Raw genomic sequence first — 20,978 nt, 5'->3', positions numbered from 1 at the left:
AGAGGATAACAATACAGGAAAGACGACCAAAAAAGAAAAAGAACTAACAAAAAAAAAAAAAAGAAATGAAAACGAAACGGAAGCAAAGTCTTAAATTTTTGTTTCGATCTGAAATCCCATTTTGGAAGAACCAAAAAAAAAAAAATCTCAAGAAAAAAATTGAACTCATTTTTTTTGCGCTTAGAAATGGATATTTACTTACAGTTTGCTTAAAATTAATAATTTTGACTGGTTAAAATTTTTGACATTTTTAGCCTGAAGCATGGAAGGGTATTCTCCTTCTGGCGCTTCCAGTCTACAAAATGCTGAGTGATTATACGGGGATAAGTTTGTCCTGCGGCTCTTTAACCAGAATTTGGACGGCTTCAACGATTCATCTCCCCAAACACTTGACCTGCATTTTCATTCAAATATTCTGAATTGGTTGCTTTTTTTGTTGTATGCTCGATAACCTCAATCAAGTTGCGTAATCGATACTTTTCATGTTGAGTGAATTTTTTCTTTAGGTTTCCTTAAGGATCAACACAATTTTATGCTACATTGAGTTTGTGTAGATGACTGAAATCGTTGAAAAGGATGTGTCTAGACAGCTGTTAACTTATGTGGGCACAATCAATCGAAGAACCGAGGGATCAAAAGAGATCATGCTAGACTGGATCAATATCAACAACAAAACTAAGTGAAATGGAAACCTCTTAAAAAACAAATCGAGAACAAAGGCATTTTTGATGCTTTGCATAAAAAAAAAAGAGATTACACATTGTATTCATCAATTTTCAATATATTCCATTCGTTAAGAAGGAGTTCAAAAGCAAAACTCAGCTCACATTAGTTCATTCAAAAACTTTCTCACACTAAATATATAAATATCGATAATTTCAAACAAGCAAACTAAACTCTTTTATAAAGTTCATTAATGGTAATGAACTGATTCTGTAGCGATAAGACGCTGATAATCATTTCCTAAACCTTAGTCAAGTCGTAAAAAAGTAGATGTTTGACATTTTGTCGTTTTCTGAAGACCCTATCAATTATAAGTATAATACATATTTATACTTATCGGTAACACTAAATGCTTAAAACATTTATAGTTTTCGTGTTAAGATTTCTGTAATTTTATCATTTAAAAAAACTCAAAATGCACTTACCTTACCTTATTAAATATGTACATATCTCTTCAATATCCCTTATTTATCCGAAATATACAATCACAAACACTTTAACTTTTACTGACTTGAGCACACTTTAACTCACATAAAAATAAATATAAAAATTTATATTTATTATTAAAGCGTAATTGTCTAGTTTATTGCTGCTTGCACCGAACTTCTTATACACTCCACAGGATCCTTCAAAACATTATTTCTTTGCCACCCTTTATATATAACTTGCCTTAATGTAAACATCTTCCAAAATTGTATTACCGGAATCAATTTTTTGAAAGGCTAAATCTAAATTAAATCAATTTCAAACGTTTGGCTGTGTGCAGCGTTTGAGCAGAGCCGATTGACTATAACTTGTGTTCTATTTATGCAATCTTATTAACATTTTGGGATATTTCGTATAGCACCTAATGATATAGTGGTCTGATCCGTATGATTTTCATACTTCATCTCAACCAGATTATAAATAGCTTATGTAAATACCATGTTTTATCCTAATATCTTTTAAATTGGCGGAGTCAAACGCATACGCACCGCCGGAGGGACGTACATGGCTATATCGACTCAACTTCTCATGCTGATCAACAATATATATATGTACTTTATGGGGCTGAAAACGCCTCCTTCTCTGCGTTACAAACATTTGTCCAATAATACCCTCTGCAAGGGTATGACAATTGATAAATATAAAAATAATTTCAAAACTATGCATTAATGATTACTTAACCACTTTGTAATGATTTTCAATATAAAATCTAGGATGTACTTAAATATCGTATACTCCAATTAGATTTGCTAACCAATTACAACCTTATTGAGAGATCACCTGCAGCATCCAATCGGAATTCATGAATTTCTATATTATGAACTGTCCCACAGATCAACCTATTGGAGTCGTTAATTGTGTTCCAATCGGAATATATGCGTATATTCTGTTCTATTGGGTATCGTATAAGAAGCTCTTGCAAGTTATTACGTCAGCAATGCACAATACCGTTACCAACGCGTTGGTCGCGACTTCCAATCAGGCTCTTCAATACCAACATCTTAGCAGAAGACATCGCAAAAAGCGTCGACGGCGACGCTAACGCAAATATTGCCAAGGCAGACGCAGAGGCTGCAATGTCGACGCAGAAAGCCCCGTTATACCGACAGCGACGTAGACGCGCATACCCGAATAGTCATGCCAATGTTTTTGGCCAAAACAATATTTAAATTTTCATTTTATTTTCCAACATACATATGTATGTACGTATGAATATGTATGTACATACATACATACATTTAAATATGTACATATGTATGTATTTGCAATATGAAAAATATTGCAAAGCAATCAACAACACTCACACACACACTAGCACAAAAAAAAAAAATGGCGCGATATTTTTTATTTACTGAGCCAAACTTGTTTTAATTTTCACCAATTAATAGCCATTTCGATTAGTATTATTGTTGTTTAATGCCAATGTTAATGTTATTTGATATATTTCACCAATATTGTTTATAAATTCCAGCTTTTTCATTTTATTGTTAATTAGAGATACGTTTTGCATGCGCAATTATGAAGAACGAATAAAAGAGTGAAGAAGAATTCCCAACAAGAGAGCAAAGAGAGAGGTCACACTGGAGTGAGTCGAAGAGATCGAACTGAAGGATAGCAGAAATAATTAAAAGTATGGGAGTAAGTGGGAGGGAGATAAATCGGGTGATAGAGGAAAAAGAGCGAAGGCAATGTAACAGCTTCTCTTCGTTAAAGCTTTGATATAATTTCACACTCATTGATTGAGTGTTTGAATTTAATTTTTTTTTTAACAATTTCTGTGTCTAAAAGGATTCAAATTCTTTTTAACGAAATTAATTAATTACACAGGCCGACATGGTTTTTGGTACGCTAATTCCGAATACCTATGACCTCGGCTATTGCCCATTAGAGGCAAAGATTTCAGAACATTACTTACAAACAACTGGTTCGATGCAAGAGATTCCAATAATTACACTATACAATTATAATTGTTTAAAATTAAAAACCAAAAGTTTTGGAATCTCTATACCATACTTTTGGGTTCAAATTTTACTCATTTTAGAACCACATCCAAAGTGTATTATGCGTTATCGAAAAAGAGGACCCTTTTTGTTATTTTGTAAATTACTTTTAAATTATACCTAATACCTAAATAGATTAAAATAATAATGTTTTTAGTATAATATTATGTTTATAATATACAATAAAATATTGCAAATGCGGTCACTTTGAATAATTTCAACACATTTTTCTTGAAACCCTGAAGCGATAGACAAAAACTAAGTACAGGGCCGTTATCAACACCCCTCAATTACTGTAGGACACCTATAAAACACTTTTTCATTTGCTGTCTCAAAACTTTCGTCCTGTGTTATTTGCTGCATTTATATTTCCAACCAAAAGTATGTGAGGACAGCAACGTTCAAGTACTGAAAACGAAGCCTAAAAGTAGGCACTACACTTTTACCACCAAATTAAAATAAAAGAGCACATTAACATTTTACAGCCAAGTTAGCTTGCTGTTAATGGCAAATCATTTTAAATTTTGTTTATACCAATCTTAAATAATAATTATTTTTAATCTATTTATAACTAGCTGCACTGCATAAACATTAATTTTAAATAAAATTTATCAATTTTTATTAGTTTATATTTTTTTTTTGCCAAATATAAGAAAGATTAGATTACAATTTAAAACAAAAATGTTTAATGTTTGGTTTTTCATAGTGTAATACATAAATAAATAAATTTGTTGGTGCTTCCACTCTGAAACTTAATTCATTCAAATTCATACTTAAAGCTTTTGTACTTAATTAACAGTTTTTGCTTACTTTTTTTTAATACTTAAAGTACATCAAAATACCAAAAAAACTCCCCAACCCAAAACTTGATGCTTTCAGCGCGGGCTTTGAATTCATTTAAACATTTGCTGTCTATTTAGTGTAAGGATAAAAAGAATTTAATTTTTTGAAATGACGAATAACCGACCAATCAACCGAACGAAAAGTCACCTAAAATAAATTGAAATCATCTTATAATAAGGAAAGAAAATAGTTCAATTGTTTCCCCAGCAAAAGTAAATAATTGAATGAGCAAACCCATGAATTGTTCCAGTATATATGGAATTTATGATCTAATTCCGCAATGGCTACTTGATGAAAATGAACTTTTTGAGCATTATACGCTGAGATAGAATCGATAATTGACAATGAGTGATTTTACATTTCGATTGACATGTTTTTCACAGTTTCACAAAATTCTAAGCCTCTATAACTATCCGAAGTATGTAGGAAATGTTTGTTCTAGGCCAAGAAATTACGTCACTGATAAGGTTGTGGTGGGAAGTGTGTTGTGATAAGGTGTGTGTGTGTGTGAGTTCAAAAATGCTTGACCTTGGGAAGAAATCAAATTTATTATATTTTTAATTTTTTTATTTATTTATCGTGAAATGCATTTTTCACACAATCACCCAAATAACCTGACCTTGAACTCACACACACACCTTATCACAACACCGATGACATCAACACACTTCCAACCACAACCTTATCAGTGACGTCATTTCCTGGCCTAGAACGGACATTTCCTATCTACTATCCAAAAATTATGGCAAAGCTAATATTGTTATCAAGACTTTAAATTTCGTAGCACAACTAACAACTACTTTAAATTTTTAAATTTTAATCACATACACACTTCCTACAATAGACAATAACCTAGAATTAGTTTTTACCATTGATTTTATAGTAATATATTGATCTGAGGCAAATCGTAGGATATTCATTGAGGAAAAATAAATAAATCTTTAACGGAAGAAACCGAAAACAGGACATTTGTAATAGAACTGTTCTTATTGCTTGATATTGCCTTGAGATATAAAGGAAATAAGTGATAATGACGTGGTGTAATATTTTTTATATGGGTACATATCTTTGTTAAGATTCTCAAATTAAATTGACACACTAAAAAAACTGGAAATGTTAAAAAATTTAATAATATCAATTTTTAGGCAATTCCCAAAATCAAGAAGAATAAAAAAAAAACAATTGACAATGACCCACTAGCTGAAATAAATATTGATTTAGTTGTTTCTCAGAGACTAAAACTATTTTCAAGCCACATTTACTCGGTCATAAGAGCGTCAAGCTAAACAAGGTCAGTAAAAAAAAAAAATTGGCAACTATATATTTTTCTCGTATTCCTATATAAAGGCCAAGAAATAGTTCATTATATAGCAAAATCGTTTCAAGCAACAGAACTAACTAAAAACTAACAAAAACCACAATGCAGCCCAGTAAATTAATTGTCCTGATCTTTGGTAAGTCTTTGGTATAAAAAAAAAACTGTTGAACGAACTAGAATAATGCTTAAACTTTGCTTAGCTTTCTTGGCCCTGATCTTTGCCACGGTGCAGGCAAATCCAGCATCTTCGGAAGAGGACGAAAAAATTAGTGATCGTCGTTTCCGCTGGGTGGGCTCAAATGAAGCTGTGGAACAGCCAGAGGATACTCCCCAACGTGGCAATAACGAAGTTAGCCACATTGAAATCATTGAGTCCGATGAATGGGTGCCAGCCAACCAAAATTAATTGGCTTTCTCCAAATAACTTTACGCTAATTTGTTGTGTGTTTGAAATCTGATTTTTTTTTTTAAAGTTTTTTTTTTTTATGTATAATTAAAAGTTAAAAGTAATTTATAAAGCTTAACTGGCGTGCTTATTTCTTGACGTCCTGGAAACTTTGATGTGAAAACGTTATAGATTTTCGTCTTGTATGGCAGTTTATTGAAAGTAAAGGCCATCGAGTACCACGCATAACAATAGAAGGCAAATTTTTATAGGAAAATACTACAATTATTACTTATTCTTTTAATGAATAGGGTTTATTATTAGTTTTGATATAAGAAATCAGATCATTAAAGACCATTCTTTTTTGACTTAAAGTGATTTTTAACTCAAGTTCTAAAACTGCAATAAATTTCAATTCTATTGCTTGATTTTCTGCGTATACGCAGGGACTTGCTTATCAAATTGTAAATTGTCAAAACATCTTTAAAGTTTTTAAGAATTTTTCCATTTTGACTTGTTTTTCTGAATCAATGAAATAAATAATGATCTGTGTTAGTTTTGTAAGCATTGATAAAAGCGTTCCTGCTCTACGATCAGTTTTGCAGCCACAGTTGAAACAGTCTCTGCTCTATTGTCAGTTTTATAGGCACTGAATGAAAGCTTCCGTGTTCTTCTACCATCAGTTTTGTAAGGACTGATGGGAATCTATTTGCCCTGATGTAGTTCTGAAGACTTGCTTGATTTCAAAAGACGAGAATCTGGTTCGATGGCGACTTTTACTTAGAACAGAAGAAGACTTGGGACTCGAAACTTGAATTCCGGCTATCAAAAAGTACAAAACTTCAAATGCTTTGTACCTTTGCGATACGATGTGGGTTCGAATCCGTATTGCCTGGAAGTTGACAACCAACACAAGACGTTTGAGTGGCCCATACAGATACCAGGACATAGACTCTTTCGGCCGAGCCTAAGAATGGAGCTGCCCTTGTCTCCTCCGAGAGGCACCTGAGCAAATACAAATGAAAAAAAACAGACAAAAGATTAAAATATAATTAACCACAGCTAACTAAGAGCTAAATTCAAAAAACAGAGGTAAGAGAGGCAACTGATCTGATAATGGCTTAAAGAGAGATTATAGTCAAAGCATAGGACTCTTCAAAAAGTTCAGGCAAAGCATATTTAAAACTTTAACGATAGAGAAATATCATATCCGATAAGGTCTACAAGGTGCAGATAGAGTTAACTGGACTAATAATTCCAGAAGAGTCTGCCCATTCACCTTCAACTATGTATTATAGATTTGTGTATAAAAAAGATCCGGATTCGAGTCCCAGGCGACTGTATGGATGTAGTTTTCCTCTTAGCCGAGGACCATAGTTACTAGTGCTTGTAAAGAAATAGTTAGGTTGATATAAATTTACCAACTTTATCCTATACTGATAATAATAAATTGTGTATGAAGATAGCAACAATCATTACTCTACGTTTATTCAGAGAAAATAAATAAAGGGAAGCCTATTTTTCAATAGCTAATATTCAAAATTTACTGATTTGATTACTAGGTAAAGAAGATTTTAGTTAGACGTAAATTTTGAAGGGATTAACAAGCTGCTTACTTTTTAACCATAACCAGTTTTACCTGGTTATAACCAACACTGTGACTACATTGTAGCTTACTTTAGGCAAACAGTAATTGATTACATTGGAGCTTACTTCATTTCCAAATTGTAAACAGTTCTGTGGGCAATTACTTTATATAATATCCAATGATCTAAGCTACCTTGAAAAATGTATGAGTCTGGAATTAATACAGTGTTTAAAGTAAGGTTTAAGTAAGCTAATACTTCATCAAACGATTAAAGCTTTAAATTGGAAAATTCATTTCTAGACAAAATGCAAAAATCAACAATGGCAATATGAAAATACTGAATAAACAGCGAAGAAAAATTCTAAAAGTAAAACACTAAATTTTAAATACAAATTGTGGAAAAGTTAAAGCCAATTTTTGGCCATAGATCTAGCAGAATTTTAATATTTAAGAAATAATAATAAATTCCATAATCTAAACAGCCATTGACAAAATGAAAATTTTTAGTTTCAATGTTAAGACCTCAAATGAAAAACAAGTTAATGATGATCTTAGAAAATCGTTCTTTGCGGCATATTATGTATAATTTAATTTTATTTAACATAATTTAAAGTATGTATAATTCAATTATTTCTTGTTTTTTTTTTTTGTTTTCTTTAATATGGTTTTACATACAATATTTATAATTGGTTTAAACATTTTTTTTTTCTTTCACTTTTGCTTTAGTTTATGCATTTAAATATATTTAAGGTATATTTAAACTATGACTAAAAATAAATTTTACATGATTTATCGTTTTAATGTTTTGTTTCTGCCGCTGCGCTTATGGCATAACTTGCATTTACCATTTTTTTTCTTTCTTTAGTTTTGTTTTAAATAATTTATTATGGTGAGAAAAGAGCCAAACTTTAGTTTTTATTATTATTATATTTTGTTTTCTTTTGGAATGAATGGACAGGACGACACTGGCCTCTCGTTGAGAGGCTCACAATGAATTAAAAAAAAAAAACACATAACAAAAATTGAATTTTATATATGTTAACGTTCATTTTCCTTGCATTTGCTTTCTTTTGGTTGTAGTTGTTGTTGTTGTTATTGTTTGTAACTAAATTTACAATTGAATATGGTATTAATATATTATTGTTTTTGTTTTTTGTTTTTTCATATTAGGCCTGATTTTGTTAATAATTCAACACATTGCTGTCTCTGTCTCTCTCTCTCTATATATATATATATTAATATATGCAGAGATCAGATCAGGGAGCTTGCTTAAAAGAAAATTGCACATGATTATGATGTTTTGCTCCCGCTGCTGTTGTTGTAATATGCCAATTTTAATTAGTTGTAATTGCTTTTGCTTTTGTTGTTGCTGTTGCTGTTCCTCTTCCACGTTCGTTCTTCATCATCGTGTCTTATTTTTGTTGAGTCTTGTTTTCTCAGTGACCACCAAAAAACCGTCGATTGGTCCGGTAGTTTTTACACATTGCTGTCGGTACCAACGGCCCCAGTGAATGAGAAGGGCTGCGCATTATTCACTATACCAGCCCGATCGCTGGTTGTTGCTGCCTGAGATGTTGCCGCATTGCCGCCGTAGTCAGTTTGTTGCGCTGCCGCACGCATATCCGCTGCCGAGGCTCTAATGTATTATAGAAAAACAGAATTATTATTAATAAAATGTCACTTAACACATAAATAAAAAGAGTATAAACAATAGAATGAATCAATAAATTCAACTTAAAACGTGACCAAAAACAAAAGTATAACCAAATGTGTGAATACGAGACTAAAAACGAGACTTATTAGTACTACAAGAGATATAGAACTAAAAGAGAGAAACAAGATCGGAAAGAATATATATCTATATATAGAAATGGTAATAAAATAAACGAAAATAAAAGATTCTTAACAATAAATCATTCAAAAAATGGCATAAACCATTTGAATTTAATTCATTATTATCAAAAGCTCAAAGATTTTACATGAATTGTTGAAATAAATAAATAAATTGAAGCTCATAAAAAGATAAACTACATAAATCTGACAATTTATATGTTAATTAAAGTCCAGAGTGTATGGAAATTCTACATGATTCAATGCGAATCCAAGATGTGATATAGCCAACTAAAATATAGAAAATCTAAAAATAAAACCAAGCAATCTCAAAGAATATTCAAATTAAACTTAGAAAAATAAACTCAATATCCATTCCCGAGTCTATGACAACGAAAAAAAAGTTCTACATAAGAAGAATCAAAACTGGAGACAAAATAATTGAGATTAACTAACATAACGACAACTAAGGGGAAGAATTTCAAATACTTTTCAAAAGACTGGCAATTCTATATTTTCTAAAATATATATATTTTTTCTCTTTTTCGAATCAGAAATCAAATCTGAGATTATCAGGCCTGTTATCGTTTCGATTTCCATATGTTTTTCGTCGTAATTGGATTTGAAAACTGTTTTCGCTACCGATTCTGAACCAAATTATTTGCCTTTGAATCAGTGGATTAAAAAGTAATTGCTAATTTTTTTTTATAAATTCATGAAAATTATGACTTTTAAATATGTCTCTATTAATTAATGTATTAATGAATAATTTCGTTTCAATCTTTAATTTACAAGAATTATTATTAGCAGTCAACTAAAAAATTAAATCGGAGAAAGTTATGACAGCAGTCGAAATGGAAAATAGTTTCCGAAATAATATACAGTAGAATCCGGTTATAACGACGCTCAAGGAACCGACGATTTTTGTCGTTATATCCGGAAGACATACCAACCGGAGGCCTTTTTATATAAGTTTGTATTGGGACCAATCACTCATCGAACTTTAGTCGCTTTAACCGGACGGACGTTATAAGCGGAGTCGGTTTAACCGGATTATACTGTAATTGAAATGACTATCCAACATTTTTAATAATTGACAAGAAACGACTAATAAATTTGTTCAAATTGTGTACAAATTGAATTCTATATAATTAACTACACCATTCATATAGACTTTATTTAAAAAAAAGGTTTCATGCCAGACTTTAAACTATAAAGTTTGGATAAAATAAAGAACAATTTAAAGACACAACTACAATAAACTATAAAATTGCTACAATTGCCAGACTTTTGTGAGAGTCTGTAGTCAAAAACAGATGTAAATGTATATAAATATCTATAAAACTACTTGATTGTGGTGTATTTTTCTACTACAAATTGTGAGGGGAGAAGAAAATTAAAAAGAAAACTTAATAAAAAAAGAGAAAGAAAATGTAGAGAAGGTTTGTATTTGCCTTTCTTGGTTGGTTTGGCGCAGGAAGCTCTGTATCTGTGTATATGAGATTGTGTATTTATGTCTCTGTATCTGTGTGTGTTTGTGTGTGAGTGTGTGGGTGTGTGTGTGTGTGGGCAGAAGGCTCTTGGGCACATACGACATTTCATCATGTACAAATTTCTCTTAATAACAACATTGGGCGTAACATTTTTTGTTTTTTTTTTTTTTATAATTCCATTTAGTTTTTGCTTTCATTTAATATATATGTATAATTAGTTTATAAACGAAATATTTTCTATGGAATAAATTGTTTGCCATTCGATTAATATAACTAATTTCCTTGTTGCTTTTTGCTTTCATTTGCTTAACTAATTTTTTTTTTTTCATACTTTGCGATGCGAGTATTCATTCACATTATATAATAATTATAAAAAAAAAAAAAGAAATAAACCAAAATATTTAATTTCAATAAATTACTAAATCATATGGAATGCAAATAAAACACATTTTCTTTTCTAATTGAAGTAAATTTTTGAAAATAATAAATAAATAGAAACTAGAAAGAAAATAATTAAAAATTTAAGAGCAATTCTCCTTATCCATGCAGAGATTATGAATCTATATAGAAGGTTTATATTAACAAGGACGATAATAAGGAAACATGTTATTCATTTGGAATACTATATATCGTATTTGTTCCATAGGAACAATAGGATTGAACAATTTAAACAATTTATCAATATATCTTTTGGAATATCACTCACATTGAATTAGACAGAGAGAGCTAGAGAGTGAGGGAGTGAGACTTATATATATCAATTGTAACTCTGCATGGATATAGATACTTCGATGAGATGAACGAAGTTCGATCTTCAGTTTAGGGATTAAATATATATATGTATATATGAGTATTTAGTTTCATTTTCCTTCTTCGCTTTCGTTTTTTTTTTTTTTTTGCTAGTATTTATGTTTTTTTTTTTAATTTTTTGTGGTCTACAACAATGAACTTTTTGTAAAATTGTTTTATTTCAACGTCTTTGACTTGATTATGTGTGTGTGTTTTTATTATTGTTTTGTAATACAAAAACAGAGGGGAAAATTCTCAACATTTAACATTGAATTTTTGTAGAAATGGTTTTTGTTTTTTGTTTCGTTTTGTTTTGTTTTCACATTGCAAGCCCAAGCATAATTAAAAGTTAAAAATACTTTTATTTTTTCATCCTGTTTCGATATATATATATATATATATGTATATATATATCATGTATGTATATGTATATCGTCTATGTATATATTCTTTTGTTAGCTTTCTTCAAATCTGAGTTGTACATATTGCTCTAGGTTAATTTGTTGTTAATCGTTATTCCTTTTTCATCTGTTACAGTGTGTGTGTGAATGTTTTTGTTGTGGTCTATCTGTGTGTGTTGGTGTGTGTTTAAAAGTGGAAGCTTTACTTGACTTTGATTTCATTTCCATTTAAGTTAACTGATTTTCCACTTTTTTTGTGTTCTTCTAACTCTGTATTTGCTATCTCTCTCTCTGTATCGAAATGAATTAAAAACAAAAACCTAAAATAATAGTATTAATGGAATTTCAATTTTGTTGTTGTCTTTGTTTTCTTTTAATTGGTGGGGTGTTGTTGTTGTTACTGTTGTATACTAATAAATTTTTCTCTTTTTTTGTTTCTTTGCTTTTTCATTTGTTTTGTTTTTGTTTTTTGGAACAATTGCTAAAAAACTATGCGCCACAAAATATTTCATATCCGTTAAAGATTTCTTGATATAGTTTTTGCATGTCTAATTGGTTTTTGGTGTGTGGGAGTGTGTTGTGTTGTGTTTGTGTGTATGTGTGTGTGTGTGTGTGTGTGGTGTTAGTGTGCTTTTGGCAGTATCTTTATGTGGGTTTCATGAATTTATGTTGGACGCCAAACATCGGGATCTTCCATTAGTGTGATATGTTGATCGCCGCCCAATTGCATTTGGGCACCGCCGCCAGCAGGTCCGCCGGAACCCATTTGTGTGGGCGATGTGGCAGCAGCGGCCATGTCCTCGCGTGAAGCTCTAATTCATTCACATTTTACATTTTGGATTTCATTTGGTTTTTGGTATTCGTTTTTGCGTACACAAAGGATTATTGGTTTGTTTTTGGTTAGAGAAAACAAGTTATATACGAGTTGTGGATTAGCAAATTGTTCTTAACAAAAGCGATTTCTCTCTAACAAAGTTCAATCTTAAGTTAAAATTATTCTCTTTTAATTGGTTTACTTACTTTTTGCCTAACGCCATCATGCCATAGACAACGCCGGTGGCAAAGATAAGGCCACTGCCAAACAAACTGGCCAAGCCAAAGCACATGAAAATCGGCGGCACAGCCAACCTAAAAGGGGAAAATAGAAAGAATATTTAGAATTGTTTGGAAACGTATGTATGTATTTGCATTTTCATTCACACTCACGCGCAATAGAGACCCGCTCGAAAGTACATTGGTTTGGCATCTAATTTATCTGCCATAACGTTCACCTGATCGATGCAAACGAAACAACATGGCGCTTCCAACGCCATTACCACAAATCCGGCTATCATTTGTATAATTCCAGCCACCAAACAACTAACACTGAGGGTAATAATCGAGAGTACATTCCATAGGCCAAATAATATGGCAACTGCAAAAGCAAAGGAAAAGAAGAATTAATAATAGTCAAAAATTAGGATATACATTTATCAGTTTATCATTTATCAGTACGAAACTGGTCAAATTGTTGAAACATCGTGTCTTAATGATAAATAAGTGCCCGCCCCATCAGTGACGTCACTATTGACCGCGCACGAGTCACAAGTAGTGTAGGTTGCTGCTCCTTAAGTTTTTCCTTGAACTTCTCTAGCTAGTTCTAGTTCTTCTTGTCATCGGGAAAGAACGAACGAACACATCTAGTTTGTCTTGTCTATGCAATGGTGATCAAGAATCTCTAAACTTTTTGGTTTCGGAGATCCATTCAGCCTTCTGGTAAGTAATTTGCTCTGCGTAAGATCGACATGTAGTTTTGGCCAGGTGAAACTGGTCTTAGCTTCTAACATTCATAACAGCTTAAGAGGTTCTTGGGGTAGCAAATTTCCCTCATTCCCTTCGAGAATACGCTACTGCATATTGGTGAACGTTTTGACAAAATCACGGACCGTAATTATTATAAGTTTATATTCCAGGAAAAAATAAATTTCTATTATTAATACCTATTCCCTTATACAACTTTATTGAATTTGGATTGAAAAAAAATAAAGTAACATATGAAACATTGATCGCTAGTTGCGCCAAAGTGTCCAAATGACATAAAAACATTTGTGGCTATATTTTTGAACCTTGTTTAAATTTTCAACAACACAATACACAAAATCAATAATAATGAAATAAGTCAGTCGTCTCACCGACTTAGGTATACCATGCACTAGTAAAACATATATTTCAAATTAATAGTAACAAATGCATTTATGTATTTATAAAAAATTCTGTTCACATGCTTTTTATCTCAGTATATCTCAGTATCTAACTCACTCAGGCTTACATATGAGCACACTAGCGCCCCCACCAGCCCAACGGCCAACTCCGGCCTGATGGTAAAAGGGTTTATATGCATTTGGCTTGGCTATTTTTTGTCCGTTTTGATCAAATTTGTTACGTTGCTGGATATTAAGAAATTAAGTTGCATAAGGTAGAAAATGACGGGAGACAATCTCGTTTTTCAAAGGAGGCGTAATCTTTACTCATAGAAAATCTGCGCATTGTGTCTCTAGCTAGAATACTCTTTGAGAAAAACAAGGGGGTGTGGCAAAAATTTGAAATAAACTTCATCACTTTACATACTACACGAGTCTATATTCCAAAATCGGTGGCTCTAGCTTTTATTGTCTCTGAGATCTAGGTGTTCATACAGATCGTCTCGGATGCTGTTCAAGAATACATACTTTATGGGGTCGGAAAAGCTTTCTTCTGCATGTTACATACATTTTGGCGACTTTAATATACCATTTTCCCATATGGGTGCATGGTATAAATATTGTGGAAAGTAATTCAAAAATCGTCCTTTATTTTCAAGGATGAGCGTTTAATAGTTCCCAAATAGCGAGTGTAAAGTGACAAAAACTTTCAGTAGACATGTTCCCAAATGTCAAGACGATTCATTGATCCCAAAAAATATTCAAGTACATGACATAAAAACATTATAAAAACATAATAGACTTAAGGATTAAGCTTGTGTTCCTATTCAAAGCTGTATTTCTGGTCCATGAAATTGTTGAACATAGTTTTTTAGTTCGTTGGATGATTCCTAGTCTAAGAGGTACCTCAAATTTGATAACAGTTGCCAAGTGGCACATAAGATGTGAAGCAACACAAAAGACAGCGCCGCCACGTATGATAATTATCATCTGTCTTTCTATCACAAAAATTCGCCTACCAATTAGACTTAACACATTTGTCAGATAAAGTAGATATTGTTAAGAAAAAGGGGCAGCAGCAAGAGCGAAGGTGTTTATCTATGATCATTGTGTTTAACTTAGTGTCTTTCTAGATGTTATCTAACCAATAAGTGCTTCTTACTCCGTTTCGTGTGATAAACTTCAACTCGTTTATTTCTGATATGTATTAAAAGGCGTTTTCTGTTCAATTCAATGAAACTGACATTTGTTTAAACGCCTACAATTTGTGTTGACTCTTTTGTTTGGTTTTCACTTCCCCTTTTATAAAGTTTAACTACATACATGCACATGTCTGTATACATACATAGATTAAAACGATACACAGCAAAAAAAAAAAAACAACAATAAAAACAGCCCAATCTAATCAACAGAGCTGACTCATACTCATACCTCATACATTCGTGCGCTAATTTCTTTTATTTAATAGTAATATGAATAAAACTAAAACAAAATAGTCAGAAAAGCGTGACAAGGCAACAACAGAAAACAAAAATGGGAGTTCGAAACTTTTGTTTATTGAAATTTTAGAGTAAGTAAGCCTCTTCTTGTCTCAATGAAACAAAAAACAAACTGAAATATGCCAAACTTTAAACAAACCTTTGCATATACTCTATAATCATGTACCAGATCAGTCAAGTTTAGTTTCAACTGTGCACTTTGGAATCAATTGCTAAAGTGTTAACTTTTATCAACGTTAATTTCTTATACAAATTCCACCTGATGCCAAAAAGAAGTCTTTAAAATCATTTCAAACCGCCTTCTTTGCCTTTATTACCCCAATGACACTTAGTAGTCTCAACTGAATGTGATCAAATGAGAAATAAGACTGAGTAGTCAAAACTAGCAAAAATGAAGTTTAAAAATACTCGTGATTGAAATTTTTCTTTTTTTCTTCTTCTTCTTTTACAAAGGAAATCCGTAGCCGTCAAATTTGTGACATAGTAACGTATGAATAAAACCGTCAGTACTACTTTGAGTACTCTAGGTTATAGAACAACTCTAAGTTATAGAACATTCATTTAATACGTCGAATTATTCCATAAGTCAAAGTAGTATTCATTAAATTACTACGTTTCACATATTCATTTATTTGGTTTCTTTTGCTTGAAGATTCTAAACATTTTGAATATTCTAAAGATTCCAAACATTTTGAATATGAATTGAATTGGAATTGAAACATGTAAAGTCAGTTATATTCGAAGACATACTCAATCCATATATGTATATATATATTATATTATACCTCTCTAGTTCGAGTCCCGACGTAGGTAGAGTTTCCCTCCCCCCGATGAAGCATTATTGAGAGTTAATTCCATCGGGGATATATTGGAAAGGATTGTGAATCAACGAAGGATTTTATTATGCTCAAAAACTATTCGGATAACTGCATTTCCTTGTCTTAAACTTTTTAATGGTAAACATTTCGTTATAAAAGCTATTTTAAATATTTTATCAAATTCTCTTTTAGAGGGCCTTATCAGCTGCTCGAAATGGAATTTTCACCCTAAATCACTTGAAGTCGAACTATTTACTATACGTGTATGTATGTATGTATGCGTCAAGATTTATATATGTACATAAATATATGTTTGTTAATCACAATCGTTTCCATTATCCCCGACGACTTTTCAGTATTGCTTCATCGGGGGGGAAAGCCACCTTGTATACATACAAATGTATTATTAATTTTAATATTATTGTTATATAGTTTAAAAATCTGTAAACTTATTGCAATTCATGGTTGACCCTTCGCTATAACAAAAAACGAACTTCGGTATAACAAAAAACCCAACATAAAGATTGTACGAAGTTTTTCATACAAAAATACTATATAGCTATGAAGGAGAAAGGGATGACAGTGTGGATAGTGTTGTGGAGGATGAAAGGATTAAGAACGTTATCACTGACAAAGAAGCCAAACAAATGGTTAGTACCGACTTAATAGATATTAAGAAAAATTTTCTGGATTCCTTCAGTTTAGTTATATCGAGCTTTCACTGTATCAGTTGATCAATTTAATCCAAAGATCAATTGAATCGTTTTCAAACGAATTTGCATTCATTTCCAAAAAAGAAACCGAAATATTTCTAAATAAATGTCAAACAATTTGAAAATGATAAGGATAGATTTAAGAATTAAATGAGCTTCATTTGGGGAGACAAGGTCCCTTAATATCTTACTAAATCATAATTTAAAAAAAAATACCTCAATCAACATAGAAAATTTATAAACGAATTAAAGACAAGTATGGAAAGTGACTTTTTTTAGATTAAATTTATCTGTCACTTTAAATTTTAATATATGCATTAAACGTTATTAGTTTCCATGATTTACAAAAATATTAATATGAATCTCATGTAGGGGGAGAGAGGACCCAAACAAATTTTAACTAAACTGAGAGGCGGCGATCGATCTAAATTGCTTAAAAATCTGGTCAGATAATAAATGACAAGTAATCGAAAGAATATAACTCGCGAGATATTTCAATTATGACAAATTTATTCATAAAATCATTTGAGGTATTTATGGCTTTAAATCATTCCTTTAAGAGTCGTAAAATCGTGTCTAAACTGAAACCATTACGAATTGTAACATTCGTTTGTGATTATTTTGAAATTTTTGGATTGAGTTCTTAATCAACATTGAAATTGAAGAGAGAAATGATCATTGACACATTGTCTATTACATCACAATGTGGAAGTTCATCCGAGCCGAGAGGGCCCACCCACTTGGGGTTTGAGGAAACAAGTTTAAGAAGCCCCGCAAGAGTGAATTGCATTTATTTTTTATTTTTATTTTATATTTCTGGGGGGGGCGGTCAGGAGGCGGGGGGTTTGGTGCCTCTTTTCGTTTCGGGTTTCGTGATTCTTTAATTGATTTCAAGTGGCTGGCGTTTTGTTTGCCTATTTATTTATATCATAACTTATATCAGCTGATTTAGACTCAACTATACAAATATATCAAATCGTTTTGTCCATGCCTCTTGCTGTCTGTCTTTGTATGCGTCTGTGTGTGTGTGTGTGTTAGTGGGTCACAAATGTTCTATAGAACATTATATTGAATTGAGTAAAAATTATAATAAAAAAAAAAACATGGAAAATCGTTAGACTAAAGTTCAATGCCAGTCGAAGGCAGAGATATGTATTTACAAAGAAAATGCGCAATCAGGCAAAAAAAAAAACAGACAGGCGGAGAAAACGAGACAGGGACAGAGAAAGTGAGACAGAGACAAGAGATGAACAAGAACAAAGAGTAAGTTCAGTTAAAGTACAATAACAACAAAAGAGCATGCAAAATTAATAAAAAAAAAAAAGAGAGCAAAAATGACATCAAATTGAAAAGGAAATACACATTCATACGTACATACATATATACACGATATTTTTATGATAACTGGTCTCATATATGAGTCGCAGAAATACATACATATGTACATACAAACATATACATGTGTATATCGTTCAAACAAGCACAAAGCTTTATTCCCTTTAAAGGATTTACTCAGATGAAAGATATGCTTAAAATAAATCTCAAATGACGATACATGCAAAAATTTTTGTATTATTTGTCAAAAAGTTTCTCATTTTATTTTAAGTTTAAAAGTTGAGGCACTTTATCTCAGCATTACGACCAAAAAAAACTAGTCACAAGATAAGATCATATACATATACATATGTATGTACATAGATATCATAGTTATGCTCAGTTTTTTGTTTAACATCAACAGAAAAAATGGGCGTTGATTATGATTTTTGGACGGATCTAGAAAGTTTTTTCATGAGGGGGCCGTCTGATAGAAAAATTAAGACTTGAAAAATGTAGTTATTTACCCTTTTAAAGACTCACTAGTTTAGCGCAAAGAGAAAAGTCAAAATATATCTGAGAGACCGATATTTTTCAATGGTTGTGCAGACTTCCCTGGAGATCCCCTGTAATCGTCGATGTGAATTTACCTATAACTTCTATTTACGTATTATTACGCGAAAATTTTTGAATTTAATTCTAAATTGTGTTCTTTGCCCAGTCAACAATACTTAAATTTATTAGATGCGGTTGTTAGTTTCTTTTAAATATTTTATTAATCATACTACAGTAAAACCTCCCATAGCCGAAAACCCTTGGGCAGTTCATCTATAAGATGATTCGCTGATACACTGAGCCGAAAAATTTGTTCCTCTATTGGAAGCGTTCGCAAGGAGAGGTCTTACTGTATAACCACATCCTAATTAATATGTTATTTAAATATATACTGTGAGTATTTAACAAATTGTATCTCTATTCTAGTCTGCCCTTAAAAATTTTACTCTTTATTTGGGGACAGTTTAAGAAACTTTGAAGAGATTCGCATTCGTATTATCATTTTGAACTAAAATGGCAGCGAAATTGAATGGAAATACCAATATCAACTGATGGGCAAATTAACAGCATTTAAACGTTTGCCTCCCTCCCCCTCAGCTTTTTCAATTATCCGCATCCGCGTTGTGTATGGCTATGCCAAAACCCTAGAATACAGGCAGACACACAGACACACACACACATACACACAGGCACACGCAAGCAAACCAAAAATTTCTGTATCCTTTTTGTATCTACTTTCTGTTTCTTCTTCTTCCTTTACTGTTATGCTAACGTGTTTCTTTTTTTTTCTGCTCGTATTTTTTTCCTGTTTCCTTTATCAATGTCAGAGAGCCTGCGTACACACACACTAACACACCCGCGCACACACACCAACACACACACACACACACACGCATAGACCAACTAGATAACAGCAGCAGCAACAAAAACACAAAATGTACACAAAAATCGATGCAAATTGTATTTTTAGGACTAATACTCTCCCATCTCGTTCTGGCTTAAGTGTATATTTATTTATTTCGCATGCATTTTGGCCATTTGTTTAAGTTTCGTATCGTTTTTCGGTTTTTGGGAGGGGATACTTTAGTTACTAGTACTTACAAAATGCTCCGACAATGCCGAGCAATCGACTGCCATATTTGAGATACCACGGTGCTTCTGGGCCGCCAGCTGGATCTTGTTGCTGATTGGGACGTGCCAGCAGTCCCGTTATCTTTTCCGCAAATGACTAGAAAATGCAATTGCATTAATTATAAACATATCAACAACAACAATCCAAGTACATTTTCAGCAGTAACATTAAAAAAAAAATCGAATTGTAATTTATATTGTGACGCGGCGGCCGCTTCATTTAACACGCACACAAACACACACGGACACACACACACACACACATATGCACGAGCAAACGGCAAGAGAGTATGTGTGTGAAAGAGAGAGAGAGGAGGGAGAAAAACATACTAGAGACACTGAAATTCACTTCGTCAGCAAATCATTGAAACTTCTTAATGTCATTTGCCGCTGACAATGGCATTTATTTACAGATATTTCTTTTGTTTCGATAAACATACCATTTTGGTTTTTTGGTTATTCAATAAAAATTAAAAATTTAATATGTAAGGACGCGAGAGAATCTCCGTTTTAGAACGAACTACGAACGAAAACGAAGAAATATTTATCACAATTAGAGTGACCAGACTGATTTGCGTTTTGTCATGGAAGCAAAAAACGATTGGTCACACCTGTCGCTAGTGATGGGCAACGTAACGTGCTTACGTTTACCATTGCCATGACAAGTTGTGAACATGAAATTTTAACTGCCATTAACTGAATACCCCTATTACGGGAATGAAAATCTCCTTGTTAATCGTCATTAGCAAACGAATACTTTGTTCAATACGTTAATGGATGTTATTAAAAATCATTAGTTCCTTCATTTACCAAAACAAGTTAGTGTTCATACTTATCGTACTTAAAGGAAACTTTTGTGAGAAAAGTTCCTAGTTAATGATATGGTTACAAATAACATTGTATATTTATTTT

At 32.1% G+C, this 20,978-nt stretch overlaps 1 protein-coding gene across 2 annotated transcripts; it reads right to left on the bottom strand.

Annotated features, from left to right (window-relative positions):
- Positions 1 to 8,250: 8,250 nt before the first annotated feature.
- On the bottom strand, positions 8,251 to 20,629 carry LOC6642910 (calcium channel flower). Of its 2 annotated transcripts, none has more exons than XM_023176118.2 (5): positions 20,507 to 20,623; positions 20,037 to 20,163; positions 13,063 to 13,270; positions 12,877 to 12,984; positions 8,251 to 8,979 (listed from the first exon to the last, which is right to left on the bottom strand). In XM_023176118.2, the coding sequence occupies exons 1-5, from the start codon at positions 20,507 to 20,509 to the stop codon at positions 8,820 to 8,822; spliced, it is 606 nt and encodes a 201-aa protein (XP_023031886.1). In that variant the 5' UTR covers positions 20,510 to 20,623; the 3' UTR covers positions 8,251 to 8,819. The 2 variants fall into 2 exon arrangements, with proteins under 2 accessions (XP_023031886.1, XP_023031887.1); XM_023176119.2 differs by lacking the exon at positions 8,251 to 8,979 and adding an exon at positions 12,507 to 12,668 and having other exon boundaries at positions 20,507 to 20,629.
- Between the last annotated feature and the right edge of the window lie 349 nt (positions 20,630 to 20,978).

This window comes from Drosophila willistoni (genome assembly GCF_018902025.1).
Source record: "Drosophila willistoni isolate 14030-0811.24 chromosome XR unlocalized genomic scaffold, UCI_dwil_1.1 Seg41, whole genome shotgun sequence".
Lineage (NCBI taxonomy): Eukaryota > Metazoa > Arthropoda > Insecta > Diptera > Drosophilidae > Drosophila > Drosophila willistoni.
The sequence above is the reverse complement of the archived record's forward strand: the minus strand, read 5'-3'. Positions and strand labels throughout refer to the sequence as shown.

Coding starts and splice junctions, on each gene's coding strand:
- LOC6642910 (XM_023176118.2), bottom strand. Junction 13,271..20,036: donor CGGCATTGTCGGAGCATTTT/GTAAGTACTAGT, acceptor TTGCTTTTGCAG/TTGCCATATTATTTGGCCTA. Junction 8,980..12,876: donor ATGATGGCGTTAGGCAAAAA/GTAAGTAAACCA, acceptor ATAATACATTAG/AGCCTCGGCAGCGGATATGC.